The sequence below is a fragment of the Aotus nancymaae genome, unplaced genomic scaffold (genome assembly GCF_030222135.1).
Source record: "Aotus nancymaae isolate 86718 unplaced genomic scaffold, 86718_ANA_hifiasm-v0.15.2.pri h1tg000108l, whole genome shotgun sequence".
In the NCBI taxonomy this organism is placed as follows: domain Eukaryota; kingdom Metazoa; phylum Chordata; class Mammalia; order Primates; family Aotidae; genus Aotus; species Aotus nancymaae.
In genome coordinates this window covers 17,363,820-17,389,897 of record NW_026988523.1, presented here as the reverse complement: position 1 = coordinate 17,389,897, position 26,078 = coordinate 17,363,820, and the positions used below count along the sequence as shown (strand labels likewise).

Below are 26,078 nucleotides of genomic sequence, written 5' to 3'. Positions count from 1 at the left end.
TTCTTGTTTTTTCATTGAAGGAGTCTCTTGACTTCATGTTGAGTGATCAGTTTACACAGGCAAGAGTTGGCTAGCTAGTCCAACTGAATTCTTCTTCTTTTTGTTGTTACTTCCTGAAGCACTACTTCCTGAATAGTCCAACTGAATTATACTGGGTAACTTTCATTCACCAGGTATCCAGTTTTGAATGTGATCACTACAAAAGATCTCTTTCTGAACTGAACTGTATAGACTGTGCTATGTTACCACACTTTTGTTTATACGTTTGATTTAGTGATTACATTAAAAACAGCTTAGTATAAAGGCTGCTTATTCTATGCCTTGCTTATTCTCAGCAATCAAGTTGATTAAAAAGTAAGTTTTTTTGATTTAAGCCCAGGCTATCCATCAGAGTTCATGGCTGAATATGACACATCCAAAGACAGAGCAGGCTTGAAGTTTACACTATGTTATGGGATACATATTTGAATGATGTAAGAAGTTTTAATTCCTAAGAAACTGTTGAAAGAAAAACAAACTATTAGGGAATCCTGGTTTTTCGATGAGGAGGATAAAATTGTTCTCAAAAACTTTAACAGTAATTACTTTAGAAAACTAGCAAAAAGTCATTAGTAAAATAGTTTGCTTAGATAACGTAATAGCTGGTAGAAATAATTCAAGACTAAAGTATTTGGAGGCATGTATTTGGAGAATTATAAACCTTGAATTTTTTTATATTTTGGAAGGGGGTCTCACTATGTTGCCCAGGCTGGTCTTGAATTCCTGGGCTCAAGAGATCCTCCCATCTCAGCCTCCTGAGTAGCCAGAGTTATAGGCAGGTGCCACCTTGCCCAAATCCTTGTTTTTTTTTTTTGTTTTTTTTTTTAAGTAATCACAGTTTGCCTTATTTTGATGAGGTATCTATGGAAGCCTTATCTGGAAAATGGAAGATTTTCTCTGAAAGGGAAACTAATTTAAAAAACCATTTTTTTTTTTACAGCAGCATCAAGTTCTCAATTTGTTATGCATTGCAACACAATTTCCAATGACCTACTTCAGTGGAAGTAAGTATGGAAGATTTTTCCCTAGGCTTCTTGTGCCTTTTATGACACTACCATTTTCTTGTTTCAGCTCTTAAGACACCATTAATATACCCTAAAAATATTCTCAAGTGCCATAAGGAAAAAAGAGAAAGAAAATTGAGAACAGCAGCACTGAGTCCAATGAACGAAAGAAATGTATGAAACCGAAGTCAGTCACTTAGAGCATAGGAGAAACTAGCAGACTGGAGGAGGCAAAACATTGTTTTCTTTGCCAAGTCACAAATTGGCAACAGTTTTTCATTAGGCAAATGCCACCCAGAAAATGCAGACAGTTGATCAAAAATAATGTGATGTGGCAAGAAGTTTTAAAATGTAAATAAGATTCCAACTTAATATTAAGACTGTGACTGGTAAACTGAATTGCTAAGTAGTAATACTGAATGAAATCAGCTTCTCATAATTAGCATGGTTAATAAGAGAACTAATATCTGAGGAGAAATGGAGCATAGTCCCATACCTAGAAAAGGCTTTTGTAATTGCAGTGGTTTTCTGGCTTTAGCAGGGGTACAAGATGCTAGGATGTTTGTCAAAATGTAGGTTTCCAGGCTACTTTCCCAGAGACTAGACTTATCAATTTTAGGACACGGTTTCTCAATCTTAGCACGAGTGGTATTTTAGGTGAAATTTTTTTTTTTTTTTTTTTTTTGAGGCAGAGTCTTGCTCTGTTGCCAGGCGCCAGGCTGGATAGCAGTGGCGCAATCTGGGCTCACCGCAACCTCCACCTCCCGGGTTCAAGCAATTCTCCTGCCTCAGCCTCCCTAGTGGCTGGGACTACAGGTGCACACCACCACACCCAGCTAATTTTTGTATTTTTTAGCAGAGACAGGGTTTCACCATGTTGGCCAGGATGGTCTCGATCTCTTGACCTCGTGATCCGCCTGCCTCGGCCTCCCAAAGTGCTGGGATTACAGGCACGAGTCACTGCACCCGGCTGGTGAAATCATGTTTTGTTGTTGTGGGACACTGTCCCTTGTAGGATGTTCAGCAGCATTCCAGGTCCACTAGATACCTGTAGCACGTCTCCCCCAGTCATGTTTCCAGGGATTGCCAAAAGTTCCCCAGGGGAAATAGTCTAGCGTAAAGCCTAAGGACCTGCATTGCTAGTAAGAATACACAGGTGATTCCAACGAATGTGGTCAGTGGACCACACTTAAGAAACAATGAACTAAAGTTTTATGAGTTGAACTGTGTTCCCCCAATATTTATATGCTAAAGTCCTAACCCCCAGTACCTCGTTTGGTACTGTGACCCTGTTTGGAAACAGAGTAGTTGCAGATTTCATTTAAATGACGTCATACTGGAGTACGGTGGGCCCTTAATCCAAATAACACTAGTGTCCTTATAAAAAGGGAAAATTTGAACAACACCCTCAGACAGGGAGAACATCATGTGAAGACTGGAGTTATGCTGACAAGCCAAGGAACTACCAGAAGTTAGGAGAGTGGCCTAGAGCCTTCAGAGGGAATATAGCCCTGACGACACCTTGACCTCAGACTTCTAGCCTTCAGAACTGTGAGACAATAAATTTCTGGAGGATTTTTGTTTTTGTTTTTTTTTAAGAGACAGGGTCTTATTCTGTTGCCTATCTGAGTGCAGCTGCACGATCATAGCTCACTGCAGTCTTGAACTCCTGGGCTCAGGTAATCCTCTCCCCACTACTGGTGGCTGGGATTATAGGCACAAGCCATCATGCCTGGCAAATTTCTGTTGTTTAAGCCACTCAGTCTTGTTACGGCAGCCCTAGCGAGCTAATACATCAAGAACAAACAAAACACTAGTCAGAGTTAAGAACGGAGACAACATCTGAAACGGGATTAGGGTGAACAATGAAAAGATGGCAGACTGACACCAATTCCTAATTTATCTTTCTCAGAACCTGACACAAAATAGGTTATCAAGAAATTCATACTTTTTATTTTTGTTAAGCACTCTCTAAATAAAGCTTACCTAAGTACAGTAGTCACCCCACCCCCTTATCCCTGGTGGATTTGTTCTAAGACCCAGATAGTATCGTACCCTAAATACACTGTTTTTTCCTATACCATACATACCTATGATAAAGTTTCACTTACAAATTAGGCACAGTAAGAGATTAACAACAATAACTCCTAATAAAATAGAACAGGCTGGGCGCTGTGGCTCATGCCTGGAATCACAGCACTTTGGGAGGCCAAGGTGGGCGGATCACCCGGGATCAGGAGTTCAAGACCAGCCTGGCCAACATGGCGAAACTCCATCTCTACTGAAAATACAAAAACTAGCCAGGTGTGGTGACAGGCGCTTGTAATCCTGCTACTTGGAAGGCTGAGGCAGGAGAATCACGTGAACCCGGAAGATGGAGGTTGTAGTGAGCCAAGATTGTGCCATTGCACTCCTGCCTGGGCTACAAGAGTGCAACTCTATTTCAAAAAAAAAAAAAAAAAATGAATAAAATAGAACAATTTTAAGAATATACTGTAATAAAAGTTATGTATGGTCTCTCTACTCACCCTCTCTATTTAAAAAAAAATGAATAAAATAGAACAATTTTAAGAATATACTGTAATAAAAGTTATGTATGGTCTCTCTACTCACCCTCTCTATTTAAAAAAAAAAATGAATAAAATAGAACAATTTTAAGAATATACTGTAATAAAAGTTATGTATGGTCTCTCTACTCACCCTTCTCCTTCTTGTGAAGTGAGGTAAAATACCTACGTGATGAGATGAAGTGAGGTGAATGACCTAAGTATTGTGACATAAATAGAATATTCCAGAAATAAACGATTCATAAGTTTTACATTGTGCACCATTCTGAGGAGCATAGCCTGCTCTGTCCCTGCCCAGACTGCCATTAGCCAGCTGCTGTCTGGATTGTCAGACTGTTGTAGTGTGACAGTGCTTGTGTTCGTATAACTCTCATTTTAGGTAATGATACCCCTCAAATGCAAGAGTAGTGACATAATATTTTTGGACCATGGTTAACAATGTTGGAAAGTGAAACCAAAAATAAGGAAGACCACTACATTAAGAGCAAAATCTTACAACGTATTTTGTTACTTTAAGAGGCTGAAATTAGCCATCAGGTTCCCTGGAAGGCAAACAGAATACATAAATTATGCCATTATCATAGAGAAGGTAATAAGTAAATTTGAAATTCCATACAAAGCAAAAATACAATGAGTGTGGGCACACTGTAGCTTTAAGAAAAGTGTTGACTGAAGTCACAAAGGCACTATTTAGAGTACACCAAGTGAGACCATGTGTCCAACAGGCCACACAGTCATGTGCCTACCCAGAGTGGGCAATTCATGCCCTCCCACTGGAAGGATGAACCCCATTGTATTAAAAGAGCTTAAAAGGTATTGTACCCTGATAGTTTCATTTGTAATAAAAGTAAACATTACTGTCATTTCTTATCAGTGAGAAGAAACAAGGGCTCAGTGTCAAATGTCAGTCTTTTTCTCCTTGAGAAATACATAAAAATCACACTGATAGACATCTTGGTTCCTGTTTCCTCCTACATTTGAATTGTCGCGGGGAGACATGCAAGAAATCTGTGAGAAAAAAAGGGGGAATAAGTCTCGTTGCCTCAAGATTTTAGAATACAAAGTTGTAAACCTTCTATTGCAGATGAAGGCTCACCAAATTTCTTTTTTCTGCTTCGATAAGCATAAATAGTTAATGATAAAAACGGTAGGAAGCACTGACCAAGAGCTCCTAGAATGTCTACAAATTAACACAAGGTTAGGCCTAGACAGCTCAATCGCCTTCTACAGATCAGGATAAGCGTAACAGGACATTAACCTGGAAACCTTTACCAAACTCTAATTTGGATATAATTTTACCTCACTAAATCCCTCACCTTCAATCAAAAAAAACTTTCCCACGTGCCCTTCAGAGCTCACGAAGCCGCTGCTATATCCCAGCTTAAATCACGTTTCGCTTTCACAGATCTCCCTCCTGGGGAAGGTGGTGGGGTGGATAATGAAGTTCGGCACCCGGTCTGAACGGCCCCAGGAGGTTAGGATAGGAACTACCACTTCTCAGCCCTGTTTTCTTTTTCCGGAAGAGGGCAAGATCAGTAAAGAACTGACTCAGCGTCTCCAACAAGAGAAGAGCTGCACGCAGACAAAACAAACCCGCGGGATGAAAAGTGGAAGTAAACTGGTGTTTGTGGCACCACTGATAGTATTATACCTTCTCTGACTTCTCCAATTGTTTTTTTTCCCCAAGTGACTCAATCTTCTCACCCAAATCAGACAAAAGGAAGAGTTAGTTGTTCGACTTCTCAGAGTGCCTCTCTTCTTCCTCACACTCTCCACGCCTCCTCCCTGCACAAGCTACCTCCCCCTCCATTTCAAATATACGGGCTAATGATGCCCAACTAGATCCTAATGTCCACGGCGAGCAGCTTCAGTCTAGAGCGGTTACTTAGAAGTAGGTCTGACGCCGAGCAATCTAATCTCCCACATCTGGTCTCTCAGGCTATTGTGCCTCAAGGGGAAGTCAGAACAGGTGAGGGCGGCTGGAGGGAAACAGTTCCGGGACAGGCAATGCACTGGGCGAAGTGAGGGTGCGGGGCTAAGAACGGAGGGAGGGACAAAGGCGCGAAAACGAACGAGGACGCCCCCTGAGCGCCGCCTATCTCCCCAGGATCACCTTGCGCTGACCTACTTGCACCGAGAAGGAAGGAACCCGAGCCAACGAGGGAGGAGGGCAGAGCGGGATGTGGGCGGGGCCGCGGACAGGGGCGGGGCCTAGAGCAGGATCTTTATGGGGCTCGCCTGTGATTCGCAGACAGATTCGAGCCGGAAGCAGGCTGGGAGGCGTTGGCGGCGGCGGCGGCGCACGTGGTGACGTGCGAGGGGGTGCGGCGCGAGCAGTCGGCGGTGGCGGAGGCAGTGTCTCCCGGTCGCGCGTGGAGGTCGGTTGCTCAGAGCTGCTGGGCGCAGTTTCTCCGCCAGCTGCTTCCGCGCGGCTGTGTCGGTGAGCGAGCGAGTTCCTGCGAGTTCTCGGTGGCGTTTTCCCCCTCCTCAGTCTCCACGGACTGGCCCCTCGTCCTTCTACTTGACCGCTCCCCTCTTCCGCCGCCTCCTGGCGCTTTCTGTGGGCCGATTCCCGCCGGCTTCCTCCTGCTTCCCGTCGAAGCTCTAGAGATGAATGTTTCCATCTCTTCAGAGATGAACCAGGTAATACGCTCTGGTTCTAGGAACGGCAGTTGAGGGAGAGGGTGCGGCCGGAATCCGAGGTGAGGGGATGGCGGCGGCGGATGGGAAGAGGGTGGGAGGCGCGAAAGCGGTGTCCTCGTCGGGGGAGGAACCTCCAAACGGCCGCCGCCGTCGCCCTCTGGGACGTGAAGCCCGCGCCGCACTGGGCCCGCGCTCCAGCGCTGCCATGGTTGCCAAGTCGCGTTGGCGGCCGAGAGTGGGCGCCTCGGAGAGCGCGGAGGCTCGAGCCCCTTTTCTACACCGGCGCGGGAGAGGCAGGCAGGGAGGAACGAGATTTTTTTGCTCGAAGGGCTTTAGGGGGCCTGGGTTAGGGCGCCGTGGAGCAGGGATGACCCGCTGGAAGGAGGGCGCGGGACTCCGGGTTCTTGCTGTCAGGAACGGACGCCTAGCCATGGGGTTTGCCTGGGGTGTGGGATTCTCTTCTGTAAGAGCTCCCGGGGCCCGGTGCGTGTGGGCGGGCAGCCAGCCCTGGGACTGGAGTAGGGTGGCACGGAGTCCCCGATCGCCGTGGGCCGCGGGGTCCTTTGTTCCCGCTCCACGTTGCCCGCTTTTCTTGCCAAGCGCGGGGAGAAGGGGGCGGGAGGAGGGAGGGAGCGGCTGCCCTGACGTGTCGGTGCTGAGTGACTGCGGGACTGGCCAATCCCGGGCGGGGGTGTGCGGGCGCTGGGGGCCTCTCCTCGCAGCCTTAGGAGTGGGCGCCGACCTGGCCGCGCGAGAAAGAAGGCCTGAGACGCCTTTTCTTTTTAATGAAATAAGTCAGTGGCAAGATTTGCCCTTTTTCCGTCCCTCCACGCTTTCTGTAAAGTGCATCTGATTATAAGCTCTTGATGATAGGAAGGCATCAGGCTAAGCGTTGAACCTAGGGGGACTTGAACCACTACTTGAGAACTGCATTTATCGCCACCCTCCAATACGTAGTGGACATATCTATTGGTTTGAGACAGCTGACATTTCAAGGAGAAATCAGATGGCCAAAAGGGCGCATTTTTGTTTCTTGAGTCTGTTGCAGTGATGGAGTGTTAGAATACCTTGGCGTCAAGCTATTCGTTGATTTGTGAGTTGTGATCTGTTTACTAATAAATGACAACTCTGGAAGCCTAGTACCACTCTTAACAGATGAATAAGTGCAGCATGGACTAGACAGCCACAGGCCATGCTTTCTTTTAATAATTCTAGCACCAGTGGTTGATTTAGGGATAACAAAATACTGATGATTACTTTTAGGCTAAAGCCTGCTGAAACTTCTGTCTTAAAGATTCTGAAGGAGTAGTTAGTATTTAAGTCTGGATGTGAGGTAAACGTGGACTTTAGAATTGGATTGACACTAGTATCATTTAATGCCAGCTGGCAAGCTGCTTATCAGGTCTGTAATTTGGTAGCCAGAGGTAAACTCAACTTGAGCCACTGACCAACGAGAGCCCAGGAATGGTTTTCCTCTGTATTTTCCTAATATATGAAATCTCTACTTAACTAATAGATACAAATTTCTATAGCCATTTTCTTAATTTGTAGTTGATTTTCGAACTTTTTCCCCCAGGACAAAACATTTCAGGTTTTAGTCTTAGTTTTAAATTAGTGTCTTTTTGGCTACTTGATTTTGGGAGGTAGGATTTTGTTTTTCTTGCTTGAAGGATTTGTTAGATGGTCATTAAATGTGAGTCTGCAAATACATTTTTAAATTTAAATGTTTTCCTGTTAGGGAAGTATCTTAATAACTGATACTAAGATGAAGTAACTCTAAGTAAGTCATTTCATCCACTTTTTAGCAATATGATTGTATAGTCAAATCCTGCAAGTAGGAATTCTTAAAGGTTGGGTGTCTTCCCACCATGTCATGTGCTAGAATGTGTGCAAATTGAAGTATTATAAGTGAGAGAGTGATTTCTGGGGTTTTGTTAAAACAACAGAAAATACATACTTGTAAACTACAAGTTGTAAACCTTGTAAATGTTTCTGAACGTACGCTTAGATCACTATTATACTTTTCTTATTAACATGCAGCTACCTCAGCATTAGAACATCTCAAACCAAATTCTTCCCTTCCTTCCCTTCTCCATGTAGCAAACTATAAACGACTTCTTGTTATGCTTTTTGGAATTATTTTCTTAATTTTGATAATTGATTTTAATAAGGATGCCACATATCTAAGATAAAATATCTTAAGTCCTCACTGCTTTAAAGGAGCATGGGTGTACAGAATCTTTACTAACTGCCCTGTTTCCAGGCTTTACTCATTCCCCTAGACCACCCCCTATTTTTCTGCTAGGATGCCCTATGCTTCCTTGTTTAAATCCTTCATCTGCTGTCCATGCTTAGCATTGTTTAAACCTTAGAATTAGGCTCTCTTACTTCCTCGCCCACTATTATCATATGCATCCTGCAGATCTACAATCTACTGAAACTGAAGTAGCTGCAGTTTCTGGAATATATTTGCTGTCATACCTTTTTTCCCTTTTGTTCAAGCTATTTTCACAGCTTGTTTTATCTTTCTGACTGGACTGTGAAGTGTTCAAGGCTAGGGAATTGAGTTAACTCTATTGTGTTATGATATGAGCTTTCCATTTCAGTTTGTGCCTACCATATGTTTAGTAAGTCTTTCCTTTAAAAATGCAGTTGATGGCTCTTTGGGAGTTGACTGCCCTCAAAAGATTGCCTTTTGTTTTATGTTGCACTTACTGAAGGCCAGAGAAAAATTTTAGGAGAGGCCATATTGTGACTACCTTTTTAATAACTCTTTGATAAGACCTGTCTAATTGTATTTCACTTAAGCTGTGAACTTCTGGGTGTTATTAAAGAAGTTTAATTACTCATTTATGAATCATTGGTATCCCTTGCACTGGCCATAGTAAGGAACTAAAGTATGCTGAATTTATCTGAATATGTTGTATTTGATCCCAGTTTTAATTTTAAAAGTGTACAAATAGTGACCTAGGTGTAGATTTAGTTGAAAGTGTATTTTAAATACCAAACAATTCTATGTTTTATACTCTCATATGACTCTGGGATGTTTGGACTTTTGGTTTGGATATTCATAGAAAAAAATTTCCCCATTTTTTTAATTCCACTGGTTACTGTACTTAAATTTTATAGACCAAATAAGATCTCCCGTCAATTTGGGCAGTAGTTTAAAACTCTTCATTTGCCTTAGCTCACTTTAATGAAAGTAAATGTGAACTTTCAAAAACATGGTTTTATAGCCAGGAATTGATCTGATCCCCTCCAAACTTGAGGTGGGCGGGAAGTAGGAATATAGTCATGAGGACAATAATTGAATAAAATAAGTTTACATTAACTTAAATATGTCATCCGGATTGGGCTGGCTTTTTAAAATCTAGTAGCTTTGTACTCTGATCAGTAGATATTAAAGAGATGAGGTTCATATTATGACCTTGCAGTACTAAAAATGAAGTACTAATAATCTATCATGGAATAGAGTTAAAAAATTAAAAATCAAGTACTAAATGTAGTAGGATTCATTTTATTGCAAAACCCCTAACAATATTATACAAATTTGTCTGATGCAAATTGCTCCAAAAATTCTCCAGTGTTTTCTCCGAGGACTACAGTGATTGTAACCGTTTTTTTCCAAAATAAATTTTAGGTAGAACATTCAATTTATCAAATATAATAAATGGATACTATTGTAATTTTTGGTTAGATCAAGGCAAGTTTATAAGTAAAAAATGAATAAAACTGGTCAAAGTTTAAAATAGTACAAAATCTCCACATTATGTTTTTGGCTTTTCAGAGTATGCATTTTAATATAACAATTTGCATGGGGGCTCCTTCCTCTTACTCTTATTTTAAGAGCAGTTTATGAAACTGAAGTTAGGAGTTGCCAGCTATGCCTGTGAGTTGACTGTGCCAGTATATATCATATATATGAAGATTTTCTTAGTATGAGCTACAGGTCTTGGCTGAAAATGTTGTAAGGTTTCTTTACGATAGTGTGTTCTCTCTGTATACAAACAATTACGTATATTTGGAAAACATTTGTTAGAACTAGTTTCTTAAAGAAAAGCCAAATTAACCTAGATAAAAGGTAGAGCAGAGGAAATCAATATTACCTAATTCTGTGATATAGTTTTGATAGAGGGGTAAGCTTGCATTCACAACAATCCCAACCTGAACTGGCATTCTTGAGTTTCCTTGAAATGAAACCTGTTAATAGAGAAACGTGTTAGGACACATGTTGAACTAAACATAGTATGTTTGTTGAATTAGAACTGGTCCAGCCTGCAGTGGAGTCCTGTGGTAAGTGATTAATCACTTTGACGTAATTGTTAGATTTAGAATTGTTTTATTGATGTATAAGGCAGATGATCTTAAGATATCCATAAAAATAAATATATTTGCACATATTTCAGGTAAGTTATTACTTTGTTCTCGTTTCCAGACTTAACAGTGGTGTAGTAGCAGTTCAGGTGATGAAAAAATGAGTACCATCCAAATTTGACATGAGTAATTGATGACATGTGAAAATGAGGGAGGGAGAATAGGTAGGAGGACTGATTACCTTGAAGATTAGGTTTGAACCAGAATTATTCCATTGGTAGTCTATTACTGTATATGAGAAAAATGATCATACGAAATACAGGTATCAGTATTTTCCCTTCTGTTTAGTTTATTCCAACAAATTACTCATCTTTATGTTCAAGTTTTTAGGCGAGTCCTGGTAGACAGGAGATGGGATGGATACAATGAACAAGACAGAAGTTTTGCCCATGAGTGAAGGAAGATAAACAAGTACATATAAATACAGCATGATATAGACCAGCTGGAAGATCATAAATACCTCTCAGAAAGGGTTCTATATGTGGAGGATGAGGAGAAACTGCTTTCCCAACTGGGAGCATTTGGCAGAGGCTCTTTGTGGCTGTAAGAGTTCCTCTGGCAGAGGTTGGGTTAAGGGCTTTCCAGGTAGAGAGAAGAACTTGAACAAAGTTAACAGTCTGGGAAGTACAGAGTTCGTTTTGAGGAACAGTTTGTGGCATAGTATAATAGAATAATGCCCAAGGTTGCTTGCTGGCTCAAAACAGATCACATGTTTGCATTTTAATTGGAAATTAATTGCAAAGAATATTAGAGTTAACCAGTATTGACATTTGTTCTGTAATTCCTGTGCTTTTATACCTCTCATAAACATACGCCATTAGCCCCTGCCCCTGGGGAAAGGACCTTTTTCTCCTTTTTTTTTTTTTTTTAAGATCACTTGGGTTGTTGCAGGTTAAATGAAAAATGTTTATGTGTAATTGAATTTGTGTTCTTTTTTTATGTAATGGGAATATTTTTGCCATTTATCTCAAATTTCTTGAAGATCAAGACTTTTTACATGGTCTGCTCTACCTGGATCAATAACAGTCTTTGATCATTCTGACTATCTAACTTAAATTTATCATTGTTATAGATTATGATGCACCATTATCACAGAAGAAATTCATGTCTATAGCTTTTAAGGACTTGATTACATCATTTTCAAGCCTGATAGTTTTGGAATCACCATTAGAGCTTAAGACACGTCTGCCTTCACTTCAGCCGCCTGTCTTCATAACCTGACGAAGTGCACCTTTTAACACTCCTTTGTCCTTGGATTATTTAAGAGTTCCCAGAAATACATTTGCCACCAACAGAGTAGGTAAGTGAATGTTCTCTGCCTAGTCCAGTATTAAGACACATTGTTTTTCTGAAGAATATGTTGAGTACAGTAAACCTTTCATACTTTTTTTAATGATTTTAAAAGGCAGAGAAGTTAGTAATCATTTTAGTATAAAAAACATTTTCATATTTTTCTTTTACTTTAAGAGATTGGGTCTCACTCTGTTGCCCAGGCTGGAGTGCAGTGGTGGGATCATAGCTCATTGCAGCCTGGAACTCCTGGGCTCAAGTGATTCTCCCGCCTCAGCCTACCTAGTAACTGGGACTACAGGTGTGTGCCATCACCACAACTGGCTAATTTTTAAATTTTTTGTAGAGACAGGATTTCACTGTGTTTCCCAGACTGGTCTGAAACTCCTGGGCTCAAGACAATCTTCTTGCCTTGGACTTCCTATTACTGTATTTTAGTTTAATTTAATTTTTGAGATGGAGTCACTCTGTTGCCCAGGCTGGAGTGCAGTGGCACCATCTTGGCTCACTGAAACCTTTGCCTCCCGGGTTCAAGTGATTCTCCTGCCTCAACCCCTGTGAGGAGCTGGGATTATAGGTGCCTGCCATCTCACCTGGCTAAAAATTTGCATTTTTAGTAGAGATAGGGTTTCACCATATTGGCCAGGCTGGTCTCAAACTCCTGAGCTCAAATGATCCACTTGTCTCAGCCTCCCAAAGTGCTGGGATTACAGGTGTGAGACCGTGCCCGGCCTATTATTGTTTTTTTAATTATGCATTTTGTGTAGTCATTAGTCAATTATTTATAAATAATGGTTAAATACAAAAAAAAATTTAAGTTTCCATTTATATAATCTGATAAGTGATTTCGAATATATGAATGAAAGGGAACAGAATATAAGTTCATCTTTTTTAATCACTATATATATTTCAAAACATTTATAAAAATCATTTTGAGGATACCATGACAAGACTAATCAGACTTTTAAAGTTTGTGTTTTAGGCAAGGAAGGAAGAAATTAGGCAATCTTCTACATATAAATCTTGATTATATATAATTTTAAAGACTGTAAGGAATGACAGGAGGCCAAATCCAAGGAAACCTATATGTCAAATTTTCTGTTTCACCTTTTCAGGCTTTTAGGTTACTTGTTATATGGGTTTGGGCAGGATGCAGTGTCATTTCCTTCCCTTGAATGAATTTGCTTAATAGGCATGGGAACCTAGACAAATTGTTGAGATATGTGCTACTATTTGAATCCTTTAAAAGTCTTATGACCAAAGTATTGGGGAACACAGACTTGGACATTTAGCATGGGTGTTGGGCTAAAGACAGAAAATTTGGGCTAAAGTCTTACTATTTCAGCAATCTTCTCTGGTAGAGTGGTTTTGTCAGCCTCTGATAGCATTAATTAAAATTAATCTTAAGAGTTAATCACATTGTTTCAGCTAAGTTTTTGTGTCATGAAATTTTTATGTGTTGTTTATAGGATGGAATTTGAGAATAAAGAGACTGTATTACTCTTTAGCATTATATTTTTAAAACCATCATTTGCAAGTAAAATAACTCAGCTTTCTTTCTGTCATTTAGACAAATTTATAAGGAAAAATGATTCCCAATGGATATTTGATGTTTGAGGACGAAAATTTTATTGAGTCTTCTGTTGCCAAATTAAATGCGCTGCGGAAGAGTGGCCAGTTCTGTGATGTTCGACTTCAGGTATTTAAAACTTAATTCAAAATTTATAGAATTTGTTATTACTAAAAGCTGTAAGTTGTTAGATTTGCTTATTTTCTTTTTCATAGGCATTTAACGAAATGATTTTTTAAAAGAATACTAAGAAATATAAGATAAAGGAATCTGATGTAGTAATTAGCTAGAGAAGTACATAATCCATAATACTTCTAATTATAATTCTTCAAAATTTCAGGTCTGTGGCCATGAAATGTTAGCACACAGAGCAGTGCTAGCTTGCTGCAGTCCCTATTTATTTGAAATCTTTAATAGTGATAGTGATCCTCATGGAATTTCTCATGTTAAATTTGATGATCTCAATCCAGAAGCTGTTGAAGTCTTGCTGAATTATGCCTACACTGCTCAGTAAGTACTTTTAAAGTAAACCATATAATTAAGGAGTATCTTCAGGAAATTCCAAGTCGTGCTACATACATTTAAATTAAGTATCTGTGTTTTATGGCTTTGGTATCATAAGTAACTTTTTTTTTTTTAATAGGTTGAAAGCAGATAAGGAATTGGTAAAGGATGTTTATTCTGCAGCAAAAAAGCTGAAGATGGATCGGGTAAAGCAGGTAGAGTATCAGAAGTAAATAAAATCACTTATAGAGTCTAATTTTGTGGGATCGGAATGCTGAATTTGTCATAAAACATCTTGTTAGTCTCAAGGACTTGAAAATGTCCCTTTTTTCCCTCAGAGGAGTCAATATGTTATTTTAACTGTTTGGCTATAATAATGTAGCAAGATCACACTTCTTCTCAGATAATTTGGGGTAAAGTGTTACTCTCCCAGCAGTCTTCTCTGGTTCAGCCTCTGATAGCATGAATTAAAATTAATGTTTTTCTTAAGATTTAATCACATAACTTATGTCCTGAATTCTGTTTTCTGAGCTTCTTTTGCTCTTTAAAAGTATTCCTTCTAGAATTTAATGTCAGTACTTTAAAAAACTACTTAATAATTCATTGGAAAAAAAGGCATTTAATACTCTAATGCGTGGAGGTCAGTAAACTTAAGGACCACAGGCCAGCTGCCTATTTTCATAAAGTTTTATTGGAACACAGCCATGTGTGTTCGTTTACATATGGTCTATGGCTGCTTTCCAGCTACAGTGACAGAATTGAGCAGTTGTGACAAACAGTATGGCCTACAAGCTTAAGGTGCTTTTACTATCTGGCCCTTTAAGAAAAAGTTTGATTTGCTAGCCCTTCTTCTAATGCCACTCTTTTGCTCAGAAATCCTTCCTTAATTTATAGCACCTATCCCTGAATTTAGTATCTAGATTCTCCCTAATATAGTTGCTGTTTTTCCTAAACTATTTCCTAGTTACCTTTTCTCCAACAAATTAAATTGTTTGCAGCATCTTCTCTACTTCTGTCTGCATTCAACATCATCTCTCCTATAGAGCTCAGTGCAGATATTGCCTCTCATGAAGCCTTATCAAATTATTCTACTTGAAAATACTTATGTAAACCTACACAGCATTTCAATTTGTTGCATCTCTCCTTAAACTAAAACTTACCTATCTGTATGGCATAATTTGATGTTTGTCATTTGTATACATGTTAGTACCACTATTACATCTGTTTTATTAAGACAGTAGTTTTTGATTTATCTTTGTATCTTCACATAGTGCTTACACATTGAACATTATATATTTGTTGAATAAAAGATATGTAAGTGTTGGCACTCATATATTTCTTTTCCAAGGTTTGTGGTGATTATTTACTATCTAGAATGGATGTTACCAGCTGCATCTCTTACCGAAATTTTGCAAGTTGTATGGGAGACTCCCGTTTGTTGAATAAGGTTGATGCTTATATTCAGGAGCATTTGTTACAAATTTCAGGAGAAGAGGAGTTTCTTAAGCTTCCAAGGTTAAAGGTGAGTAAAGTCTATAAACAAATATATACTATCTAATTCCAGGCATGGAATCTTTGTCCATGTTTGATCAAGTGAGTAATGATTATGAAATAATATACTGAAATTATATTGTTATTTAGCAGTGTAATGGGTTTCTGTCTACCAGTTTGTTTACTTTCTTTGTTTTTGATTACTGGTTCCTTACAAATTAGAGTAAATGTATGGAATGAATTGTGCATCTATGACAACTATATTATGAAATTGAGAATTAAGGGGAGAACTAGAAGCCTAACTGATCCATGTGTCACTGTCTTTCCCAATTCTAGTTGGAGGTAATGCTTGAAGATAATGTTTGCTTGCCCAGCAATGGCAAATTGTATACAAAGGTAATCAACTGGGTGCAGCGTAGCATCTGGGAGAATGGAGACAGTCTGGAAGAGCTGATGGAAGAGGTTAGTTTTAAAGTAAATGGGATTCAACCATTTTTAAAAATTATTTTGCTGTAACATGAAGGATTCCCTTTCACTTTTATTTTATAACCATGACCCTAAAGAATTTAAATTTTGCTATAGGTACCCCTAAGCTGAGAAACAGGGGGGGTGTCCAGGTGAGCTGAATGAACTGTTCAGTTTGGTCTTCTGCTTTTCTTTTTTTATTTCTTTGCTTATTATGTGCTGTTAACTTTCTTTAAAGTAGCATGTAATTTGCTTTAGAAATGGGAAGTGGTACTGAAATTTTCTGTAGATTCTTAATTTTTCTTCACAGGTTTTTGCTTTAAATTTGACAAGTAGGTAAAAGCTTCTAATGGTTGTTCCTCCCCATTGATTTATCTCCCCATAGGTTTATTAACAAAACTAGGATACCCAAGACTGAAGAAACAAGAAGAAACCTCAAGTGTATTGACACGTAAAGAAGCAGCAGTCCTGCCCCAGTTCTCCTAAGAAAAATCCGCTGTGGGCAGAGAACGATGATGATTTAATGGTGTTTACTCCTTTACAGGATTCTTGTCTTTAAAGCTGTGTGTTTTTCAATGGTGTTGTTCATACATATAGTCACTCACTTAACTTGGGCTACTTGAAAAAATACATAAGATAAACAAAATTGATGGAGAAATAGTGGGAATTGAAATCACGTAGGTGGAGCAGTGGAGTAACCTTGAGTTTCTCTCTCCACTTAAACCTTTCAGAGTTTCTTTATGAGGGCTTACCAAATCTGTTAGGCCTGTAGAAATATGTCATCGTTATGTTCTAAAAGGGCTAACAGATTATCTTTAAATTCTATGATTCCCACTTGAAAGTCAGATGCATTAGCTATATATTTGCATCTGTCGAGGAAGATAATTCTACAGCTTGCTTGAATTTTTGCATTTGTTTCTTTGTTTTTCTTGACATTGCTTACAGGAAGGAAATATGTTTATGCAAACCAGACCACTTATCTGCAAAGGTGTAAATTATATTCAGTGTTTTATTGTAAATATGTATATTCTTTAAGAGTATATATTGTACTAGTGCTTTTTTTCTTACTGTTATATAATAGAAGCTATGAAAAAAATGAAGATTTCTTTCAAGCCAATCAAGCCAACGACTCTTCAGCCAGTACTGGAAGATTTTGTATTTGATTTTGGTTTTTTGTTTTTTTTAAATTTTTACCACCATGACATGTATTTTTCTTTACCTCCGGATCCTGCCAGAGTAATATGTCAAGAAGCTCAAGAAGCACACTGGAGGTTACCTTGAGGCGTTTGTGTGATCTGCATACTAGTGGAGTAGCCATGGTGACCGTAGCCACATGGGTGTTCTGTTGCTGTTTTGCAGGTTCAAACCTTGTACTACTCAGCTGATCACAAGCTGCTTGATGGGAACCTACTAGATGGACAGGCTGAGGTGTTTGGCAGTGATGATGACCACATTCAGTTTGTGCAGGTACACATTGCACAGTCTGAGGTAACCTCAGGTTAAAATTGACTAGAGAATTTTATAGCATAAATTTTCCTTTAATAAAGGAAAGTGGACCAATTTCATTGGTATAACTGGACAAAAACATTTTCGGGAGAAAACAAGCATACCTTAGAGTTAGTATTTTTCCCACATGAAAAGATATTAACAAATTAGGAAACCCTATTGAAACTTTTTTTCTCATAAAGCAGGAATTACAAATAGTAAAGGCCAATAAGATGAAGCAATTTAGAAATTATTTGGGAAGATTATGAAAAGTAGTTGTTTGTGGCAGGCATGACTGATAAACTCAGTTTGTTTTTTTTTTAAAGGGGCAGGGGGACTTAAAGTGTTGATGGCTATGAAAGAAATTTTTTGGATGTTAACTACTGAGCTGTCTTACTGGAAATTATAAATGGTATAGTTAAGATTAACTATACAATGTAATAAATTTAAAAGTGGTTGACCATATGTTACAACCTGATCTAGATGTTTCTTAAGCAAAATGAATTAAAATATAGTAGAGTTCCACTGTGCTGATTGAGTTACTTTGCCTTTTATAAAATCCAATTTCATTTTTCCCCTATGGGTAAACACATAACTATTCAGACACATTACCAACAATTAATAGAAAACTTCTCAGGTATAAACGTTTTCAGTTTATGGACAAATACAGAAAGGTACACAAGTCATAACTGCCACATAGTGAACCTACCAGTGTAAACACTACCCAAGTCAAGAAGAGAAAGTTTCTAGCATCCTGGCAGCTTTTCTCCTGCCTTTTCCAAACCTTTTCCCTATAGTGCTCCCAAAGGAAACCATTATCTTCCCTTCTAATACATTACATTAGTTTGGCTATGCTTGAAAAATTTATATAAATGGTCATATAGTAGGTATTCTTATTTGACCTTTAGTTCAACATTATGTTTGTGAGGGACAAGCTATTAAGTAGTCGACTCAACCCAGACTAAGGAATGCTTTCCTTTAAAAATCAGAGGGTAAGTGGTAGATTCAGTAGTAGCCTACATGGTTACATTATCAGGTGTTAGCTCTCTCTGGTGTCCTGTGGCAATAGTAGCTGAATATCTATTTTCTAAGAGTTTTGGAATGTGAATTAGTTGAGAACTTATGTTTGTAGATTTTGAATATTGAGGATATTTTTCCCCTTAACTCTAAATATTTTGCGTACCTTTTCAACATGCAGAAGTTGAGTGCCAAATAAGTGGTAGACCATAATGTTCAGTATGGCAACACAAAACAGTTTCTGCTTGTAGGACCTTCTAAGAGTGGGCAAAAAAAATACAGCCTTATGAAAGGTAGCTACAAAAGGCCTAAAGGGGAGGACACAATGAGACAGGAGAGAAGCCAGGGATATTTCACACAAGAGGTAACTTTTGAGCAGTCTTAGGATTTAGAGGAGTCTGCATAGCAGATAAAGGGAGAAATGTTAGATAGCAAAGAGTATCTGTGCAAGAATGATACTCTTGGAATTGTAGGTCATAAAACTGGGAAAGTAGGTAAATACTCCTTGAGTGGGGCTTATACTTTGTCCTATAGGCAGTGGGAAGACTTAGGTAAGACTACAGTGATATGGAAGTTGTGCATTCGCAACTTTAGTAATAGTGAAAAACTGGGGAACAGTCTATTAGGTAGCCATCTCTGGACTGGGATATCCCAACTGATTTTTAGATTTTTATTTTCTAAAATTGTTGCCTGGGACCCTTCCTATTTTTATAACCAGGCACAGAAGATAATAAAAGTCTGTGACCCCAGTTTATAGACTATTGCCAGTAGTAGTTAAGGTTTTTAAAAAAATGAGGGCTTAATCTAGGAGTATGAAGAAGAAAAGATGGATTTTCTATTTATGTCTATAAATAGACATCTGTATTTACAAAGGTTGTCTTAGCAGGCCTTAGGGATTGTTTAGGGAGATTAGGGAAAAGGAAGAATTTGAGAATGAGTGGGATTCTGACATGTGTGACTTATTAGAATGTAGTGCCATGAATAGAGATCATGAAGTGAAAAGGATGAGAGAGAGACGTTAGACTTCAGGAATAGAAAAAGGAGATTGAGAAGAAGCAATAAAAAAGTTAGAGGACAATAAGAATCTAATCGTGTTGTAAAAGCTACCTAAGGTAGGAAAAGAAAGTTTGAAGAAGGACCAAACTGTACACTGTCAAATCCTCTGGGAGGTCATGTAAAATAAGGTTTAGGGATGTATCCTTTACATATAAAGGATTTAAACAGCATTTCTATATTAGGTCTGTTATCTTCATTGCTATAGGGGCTTTATCTTTCACAGTCATTTCCTCTTATAGTTTGTATATTAGAACAGTTTCTTACCCCAATACAGCCTCAGTGTAAACATCATCCATTTGTGATATCTGGACCCCTTCTTCCCATAGGTTAGGATGGAGTTTTATGTACCTTGTAATTCATAATAATAAGGTTAGATGACTCTAACCTTATTTTTTATTCTTAATATTCATAGTATAAAAGTGATATGAACAGATGCATTCACAACTTTAGTAATGGTGAAAAACTGGAAAACAGTCTGTCATAGTGTAAATCTGTTTTATACTATGACAGTCTGTCATAGTATAAAAAGAGTGGGTTTTATCTTTATAACTTCTAATCTTTATTTTAGCTGCATTGCCTTGGGCAATGCATATCTTCTTGAGTTCCCATATTTTTATCTATAAAATGGGTAGATAATGTAACCCTCACTGGACTAAAAGAGATGATGTAAATAAAGTACCTAGTAATACCTAGATACATAGTAAACATCTAAGTGGAATTTAATGATAACCACTGATGATACATTCCTGCCTTTTTTCACAATGGCCTATGTATGTTGTAACCACACTAGTTGAATGGCTCAGGCCTAACTTTTGATAGTTTTCTTAATAGCTCCAAGTACCTACCAAAATCTTTTTCTCTCTTACTTGTTATATGGCTTTGTGCTTCCACTACCAACAGAAATTTCCATTAGAAATCTTACCTATCCATGTGGTCTGACCATCTTGACCAGTGTAAGTGGGATTAGCACACTGGGCCAGGTGCTGAAGGGTGCTACCTGTTCATTTGGCAGTTCCTCTCAGAGTAGTCTTTAATCTTCCAATCCCATATAATCATATCCTTTGGAAGTGGCAAAGGCTAATAAAGTCATTGGAAGGAAGCCATCAAGGAAAACTTGTACATGAGAACACGTATGTGTTCTCTTATAATCATTTTGAAATTGGCAGCTTTGTTCATTTCTCCCCCTTTAGTGTTCCTGTATATTCTACTTTTGTGAATGTTTGGTTGTTTTTAGTAATGTTTCATTTCTGATTACTATTGTGTTTTGATGTAATTTTGTCTAGAAAACCACTCTATAATACCTATAAGGTAACCCTAAAGAAATATTCTTTGTTTCTTGTAATTGCCACTTTTTTCCTGTAAAGTACTTTCAGAGAAACTGGATGAATTTGTCTGCTTACGTTTTGCTGACATTGTATGAAGGATACCTGTACACATAATTTAGTTAGGTTTGACAATTTCATGAAGACCATGGGTTAAATGTATTCTCTGTTAATTCATTCTATTTTAAATTTAAAGCATTCTTTTAGAAGATTCTATACTTAATACAAAAATCTGTAAGCTTATATCAATTACAGGTTTTTTTTTTCTTTCTTCTATTGAGGTCTTGATTTGCAACATGTTTCTCAAATGGTTTAAATTGAGCTTTTTCTTACCTAGGCTAATTGTGTAGGTGTAGTTGTCTCATCATTAAGTGGAGATGGAAGTATGCCAGTAATTTGTGTCATTTGCAAAATGTTGGCTTGAATTAAAGTTAGTGTGCTATTCATATATAGGTGAAGGATACTCAGTGTTGTGGAATAGCTCAGGAACAAAGGTACATCAGATGTGGTCTTTGGCTAGGTTTCTGTAGCTACCTTTTGATTTTGCAGAAAAAGGCACCACGTGAGAATGGCCATAAGCAGATAAGTAGCAGTTCAACTGGATGTCTCCCTTCTCCAAATGCTACAGTACAAAGCCCTAAGCATGAGTGGAAAATCGTTGCTTCGGAAAAGACTTCAAGTAAGTATATTACACTTGCCAGACTGTTTTCAGCTTATCTATTTTTAAGAAGGAGTGTTGCCAGTTTAATACCTTTTAAATAGACTACTCAAGGAAAAAACTCAGAAGCAATTAAATTTGGAAAACGATAGCAGGTTGTTCCAGTCTGGGATATGGAGAATGTGGAGTCCAATTCAGGATCATATACACCAAGCAAAAGTAATAATTACATCTTAAACATGGAACTCTTGTGCTTACAGATAACACTTACTTGTGTCTGGCTGTGCTGGATGGTATATTCTGTGTCATTTTTCTTCACGGGAGAAACAGCCCACAGAGCTCACCAACAAGTACTCCAAAACTAAGTAAGAGTTTAAGCTTTGAGATGCAACAAGATGAGCTAATAGAAAAACCCATGTCTCCTATGCACTATGCACGATCTGGGCTGGGAACAGCAGAGATGAATGGCAAACTCATAGCTGCAGGTAAGAACAGAAGTATGAGTGGTGTAACAGAAGCATTCAACTGGCTAAGCATGTAGATAGGCATTTTTATGACATACAAACTTTCAAAGGGAGGGTTTAGTATGCCATCTTTTACAGCAATCCAGTAAGACAGAGAAATAACAATACTTGAATATGCCAAACCTTCAATTTTTTAAAAAATCATGATATGGCTGAATTTTTCTAATTTTCAAGCCAAGACTAAGCACTGATAATGTTATTTTTTAGCTATTACAAGCACTTAAAAGATGAACTAAGGCATCCTTAAAAAGTTTTAATACTTTTTCTCATTGTGCAGATTTCTTAAACTTACAGTACTAGAAACCCTGGTCCAGTTTAATATTTTAAACATAAATCTTCATGGTTTTATTTTTTATCAGGTGGCTATAACAGAGAGGAATGTCTTCGAACAGTCGAATGCTATGATCCGCATACAGATCATTGGTCCTTTCTTGCTCCCATGAGAACACCAAGAGCCCGATTTCAAATGGCTGTACTCATGGTAAGCCCATTCTTTTGCAGGAGCAACCCATGTTTTAGTTTTCTCATAACTTCAGGATGTCAGAAATTCTCCTCTCTCCCTTTTGGCATAGGGCCAACTCTATGTGGTAGGTGGATCAAATGGCCACTCAGATGACCTGAGTTGTGGAGAGATGTATGATTCTAATGTAGATGACTGGATTCGTGTTCCAGAATTGAGAACTAACCGTTGTAATGCAGGTAATAATAATTTTCTCCTGAGATATCCAGTATTTTAATATGATAATTACCAATATGTAACTTTATTTTGTACTTACATAGGAGTGTGTGCTCTGAATGGAAAATTATACATCGTTGGTGGCTCTGATCCATATGGTCAAAAAGGACTGAAAAATTGTGATGTGTTTGATCCTGTAACGAAGTTGTGGACAAGCTGTGCTCCTCTTAACATTCGTAAGTTGATTTTTTTTCCCTTAAAGTTTATTTTTTTAAAGATCTTCAAATCAACAGTATGTATACTGCACACTTAAAGTCTGGGAGATATAGCAATAATCTTGACTTTTTTTGTAGGGAGACACCAATCTGCAGTCTGTGAGCTTGGTGGTTATTTGTACATAATCGGAGGTGCAGAATCTTGGAATTGTCTGAACACAGTAGAACGTTACAATCCTGAAAATAACACCTGGACTTTAATTGCGCCCATGAATGTGGCTAGGCGAGGAGCTGGAGTGGCTGTTCTTAATGGTGAGTGTTGGTATTTGGAGAGGTGAAGAACAGATAGTGGCAAGACTTTGTTCTAAAATTCTGACAGGAAAGGTCAATGATAACTATAGTTGTACAGTTAAGAATTCAGAATCAGTCATCTATTTTGATGCAATGAAGTTTGAGGTGATTTGTCCTTTAGAAATATATTTTCTAATCAAAGGCTTCTAATACTTGATATGTATAACTTAATTCACCAGTCTTTTGATGGGTGCACTGAGGGAATTTCTAAGTCATTTTCTTCCATAAACCATATCCATAATGCATCATCTAGAGCCAGAATTTCAAGAATCTGATCTGCAAAACAAAGTAAATGGAAATCCCTAGTCTTTTCCAATTTTCTACCCCATACCTAATTGGAAATAACAACCTTTAGACTATTTTAACAAGTTTCCAAAAGCATTAAACTTTTTAAATGTAGACACAGCTTTCTTTCCACATCCATTTTATTGACTTTTATTTAATGTGTAATTATATAATCATAATTTAAAAGTTAGCATTGTTTTTGGTACCAGGCTGAATCTTAGTAGGCATATGGCTCAATTGGTGAAAGCTTAAGTGTAGATACACTAGCAGTTAGCCTACTAGCCTGGAGCCTTGTCAGTGTGCTTTACAGATACATGGAATGCAAGTTGGTTAAGTGATAGTCAAATGAAAAAATAATGAATTTGCAAATCACTAATATTTTTTTTCTAAGCTACAGAATATTTATTGCTAACATTTTATCTATTTGAAAGTAGTCATAACTCTGTTTCCAGAAGAAATTTCTGTACCACAATCATTTTTTTTTTTTTTAATGAGACATGGTCTCACTGTGTTGCCCAGGCTGGTCACAAACCCTAGGGCTCAAGTGATCCTCCCACCTCGGGCTCCCATAGTATTGGGATTTTAGGCATGAGCCACCGCACCTGGCCCCCAAATCATTTTATACAGTTGGAAAGCTCTAAAATATTTTTCTGCTTTCCTATCATCTCTTTTGAGTCTTAATTCTGTACATTGGGCTGATACAAAGTTGAGTGCACAGAACTATTCTGGTTTGTTACTTAGTAGCTGCATCTGTAGGTAATTGTCCAGCTTCTTCTGCTTCTTTTCTTCTCTGAAATAATAGTAACAACCACAGAGCTGTTGTGAAAATTGTACTTTATTTAGATGCTGTTACTGTTTCCTCTCCCTCCCCCTTTTAAGTTGCCTAAGTTCCATTTGGGAACGGTTTTTTATTGATTTGATTCCCAGCTCTTAGTATTTGCCATATTAATAGGCATTTAATAAGTTCTTTTTGACAGATGAATAGGCATTTCTATTTTTAAAAAAACACCAATTTTTAAGCAAAAGATGGATTTAGGGGAGTTTTACCTTATTACACTTTAGTCTCTGGATTTACCCCATCTCATTTCTCTTTTAGGAAAACTGTTTGTATGTGGTGGCTTTGATGGTTCTCATGCCATCAGTTGTGTGGAAATGTATGATCCAACTAGAAATGAATGGAAAATGATGGCAAATATGACTTCACCAAGGAGCAATGCTGGGATTGCAACTGTAGGAAACACCATTTATGCAGTGGGAGGATTCGATGGCAATGAATTTCTGAATACGGTGGAAGTCTATAACCTTGAGTCAAATGAATGGAGCCCCTATACAAAGATTTTCCAGTTTTAACAAATTTAAGACCCTCTCAAACTAACAGGCTTAGTGATGTAATTGTGTTTAGTAGAGGTACATTTGTGAATAAGGAGGGTGGGTGGGTATAGATGTTGCTAACAGCAACACAAAGCTTTTGCATATTGCATATTATTAAACATGCTGTACATACTTTTTGTGTTTATTTGGAAAGGAATGCAAAGATGAAGGGTATGTTTTGTGTATTTTTAAGACTTTGGTTATTTTACTTTTTGGAAAAGAATAAACCAAGAATTGATTGGGCACATCATTTCAGGAAGTCCCCTCTCCTCCACATTTGTTATGCTAATTTGCACATTAAATCCTCAAATGTGTATTATGGGGTAAGGGGTAGGGCTTAAAGATGTAGACAGTTGGGTTTTTTAAGGGCCCTTTTTCAATAACTGGAACACTCTATAACAAAAGATACTTATTTAAATAGATGACAGACATTGACTATTTTTGTTTTTATTAAAAGGAAGCTGACATGCCTACCAATATTTAATCTTTTATGATTGCCTTTTATAACTTTTTATATTCTCAGCAGAGTACTTTGCCTATTGAAGTAAAATTTGGCAGGTTGGAGTTACTGAAGCAGAGTGGCAGTCTTAAAGTTTGCAGAGTAGGGTCTGTCTTTTAAACTCTCAGAGTGCAAACTTCAGAGCTTTTGCCTCGGCTGCAGTTTTCTTCCTTCAAGAATGCAGTACTAACGTTTATTTGAATGGAGTTGCTGAACAGTAACACGGCTGTGATTTTTGGTTTTTGAAACACTGGTTTTAAATATTTTGACTTGAGGGTATGTTTTATATAGCAGTAAAAAAATGATGTTTTATCTTCTATATAATTCCTGTTTTTATTATTAACAAACAATCCTAAATAGCATCCCTCAATTGTGAAAAAAATTCCTTTAAACTACATTAGGTTGTGAATGCAGGCTTTATCAGAACTATGTTTTTGTTCAGTTTATCTGTTCATATGGATAAATATTGGTTGGGATGACTTGGTGTCTAATGTGTAGTGCTACACACCTAACTTATGGTGCCAAAATAGCATGTCCTAGTGCTTGCTGCTGATGCAAACAAACACAGTAAGGGTACTTTGTAGGAAATCCTTCACCATGGGATTAATATCCAGTTGCCGCTTGTGCACGCATTCATACTAAAAGTTTTGAGAAATTTTTTTTCCAGTAATG

The 26,078-nt window shown here is 38.1% G+C and overlaps 1 protein-coding gene across 1 annotated transcript; it reads left to right on the top strand.

Moving 5' to 3' along the window:
* Window positions 1-5,947: 5,947 nt before the first annotated feature.
* IVNS1ABP (influenza virus NS1A binding protein) lies at window positions 5,948-25,157 on the top strand. Its single transcript, XM_012444486.3, has 15 exons — window positions 5,948-6,253; window positions 11,700-11,927; window positions 13,488-13,616; window positions 13,828-13,997; window positions 14,131-14,206; window positions 15,340-15,513; window positions 15,819-15,944; window positions 17,307-17,414; window positions 21,377-21,506; window positions 21,746-21,970; window positions 22,369-22,490; window positions 22,582-22,708; window positions 22,790-22,921; window positions 23,039-23,212; window positions 24,633-25,157. Exons 3-15 carry the CDS (start codon window positions 13,506-13,508, stop codon window positions 24,884-24,886), a joined length of 1,929 nt encoding a protein of 642 aa, XP_012299909.1. The 5' UTR covers window positions 5,948-6,253; window positions 11,700-11,927; window positions 13,488-13,505; the 3' UTR covers window positions 24,887-25,157.
* The last annotated feature ends 921 nt before the right edge of the window (window positions 25,158-26,078 follow it).

What these genes read in the sequence shown, in the direction of transcription:
- IVNS1ABP (XM_012444486.3), top strand. Translation starts at nt 13,506, where the DNA reads ATGATTCCCAATGGATATTTGATGTTTGAGGACGAAAATTTTATTGAG. An exon ending in AGATGGATCGGGTAAAGCAG is followed by an intron (nt 14,207 to 15,339) that starts GTAGAGTATCAG and finishes TTCTTTTCCAAG; the next exon opens with GTTTGTGGTGATTATTTACT. An exon ending in CTGTGCTCCTCTTAACATTC is followed by an intron (nt 22,922 to 23,038) that starts GTAAGTTGATTT and finishes CTTTTTTTGTAG; the next exon opens with GGAGACACCAATCTGCAGTC.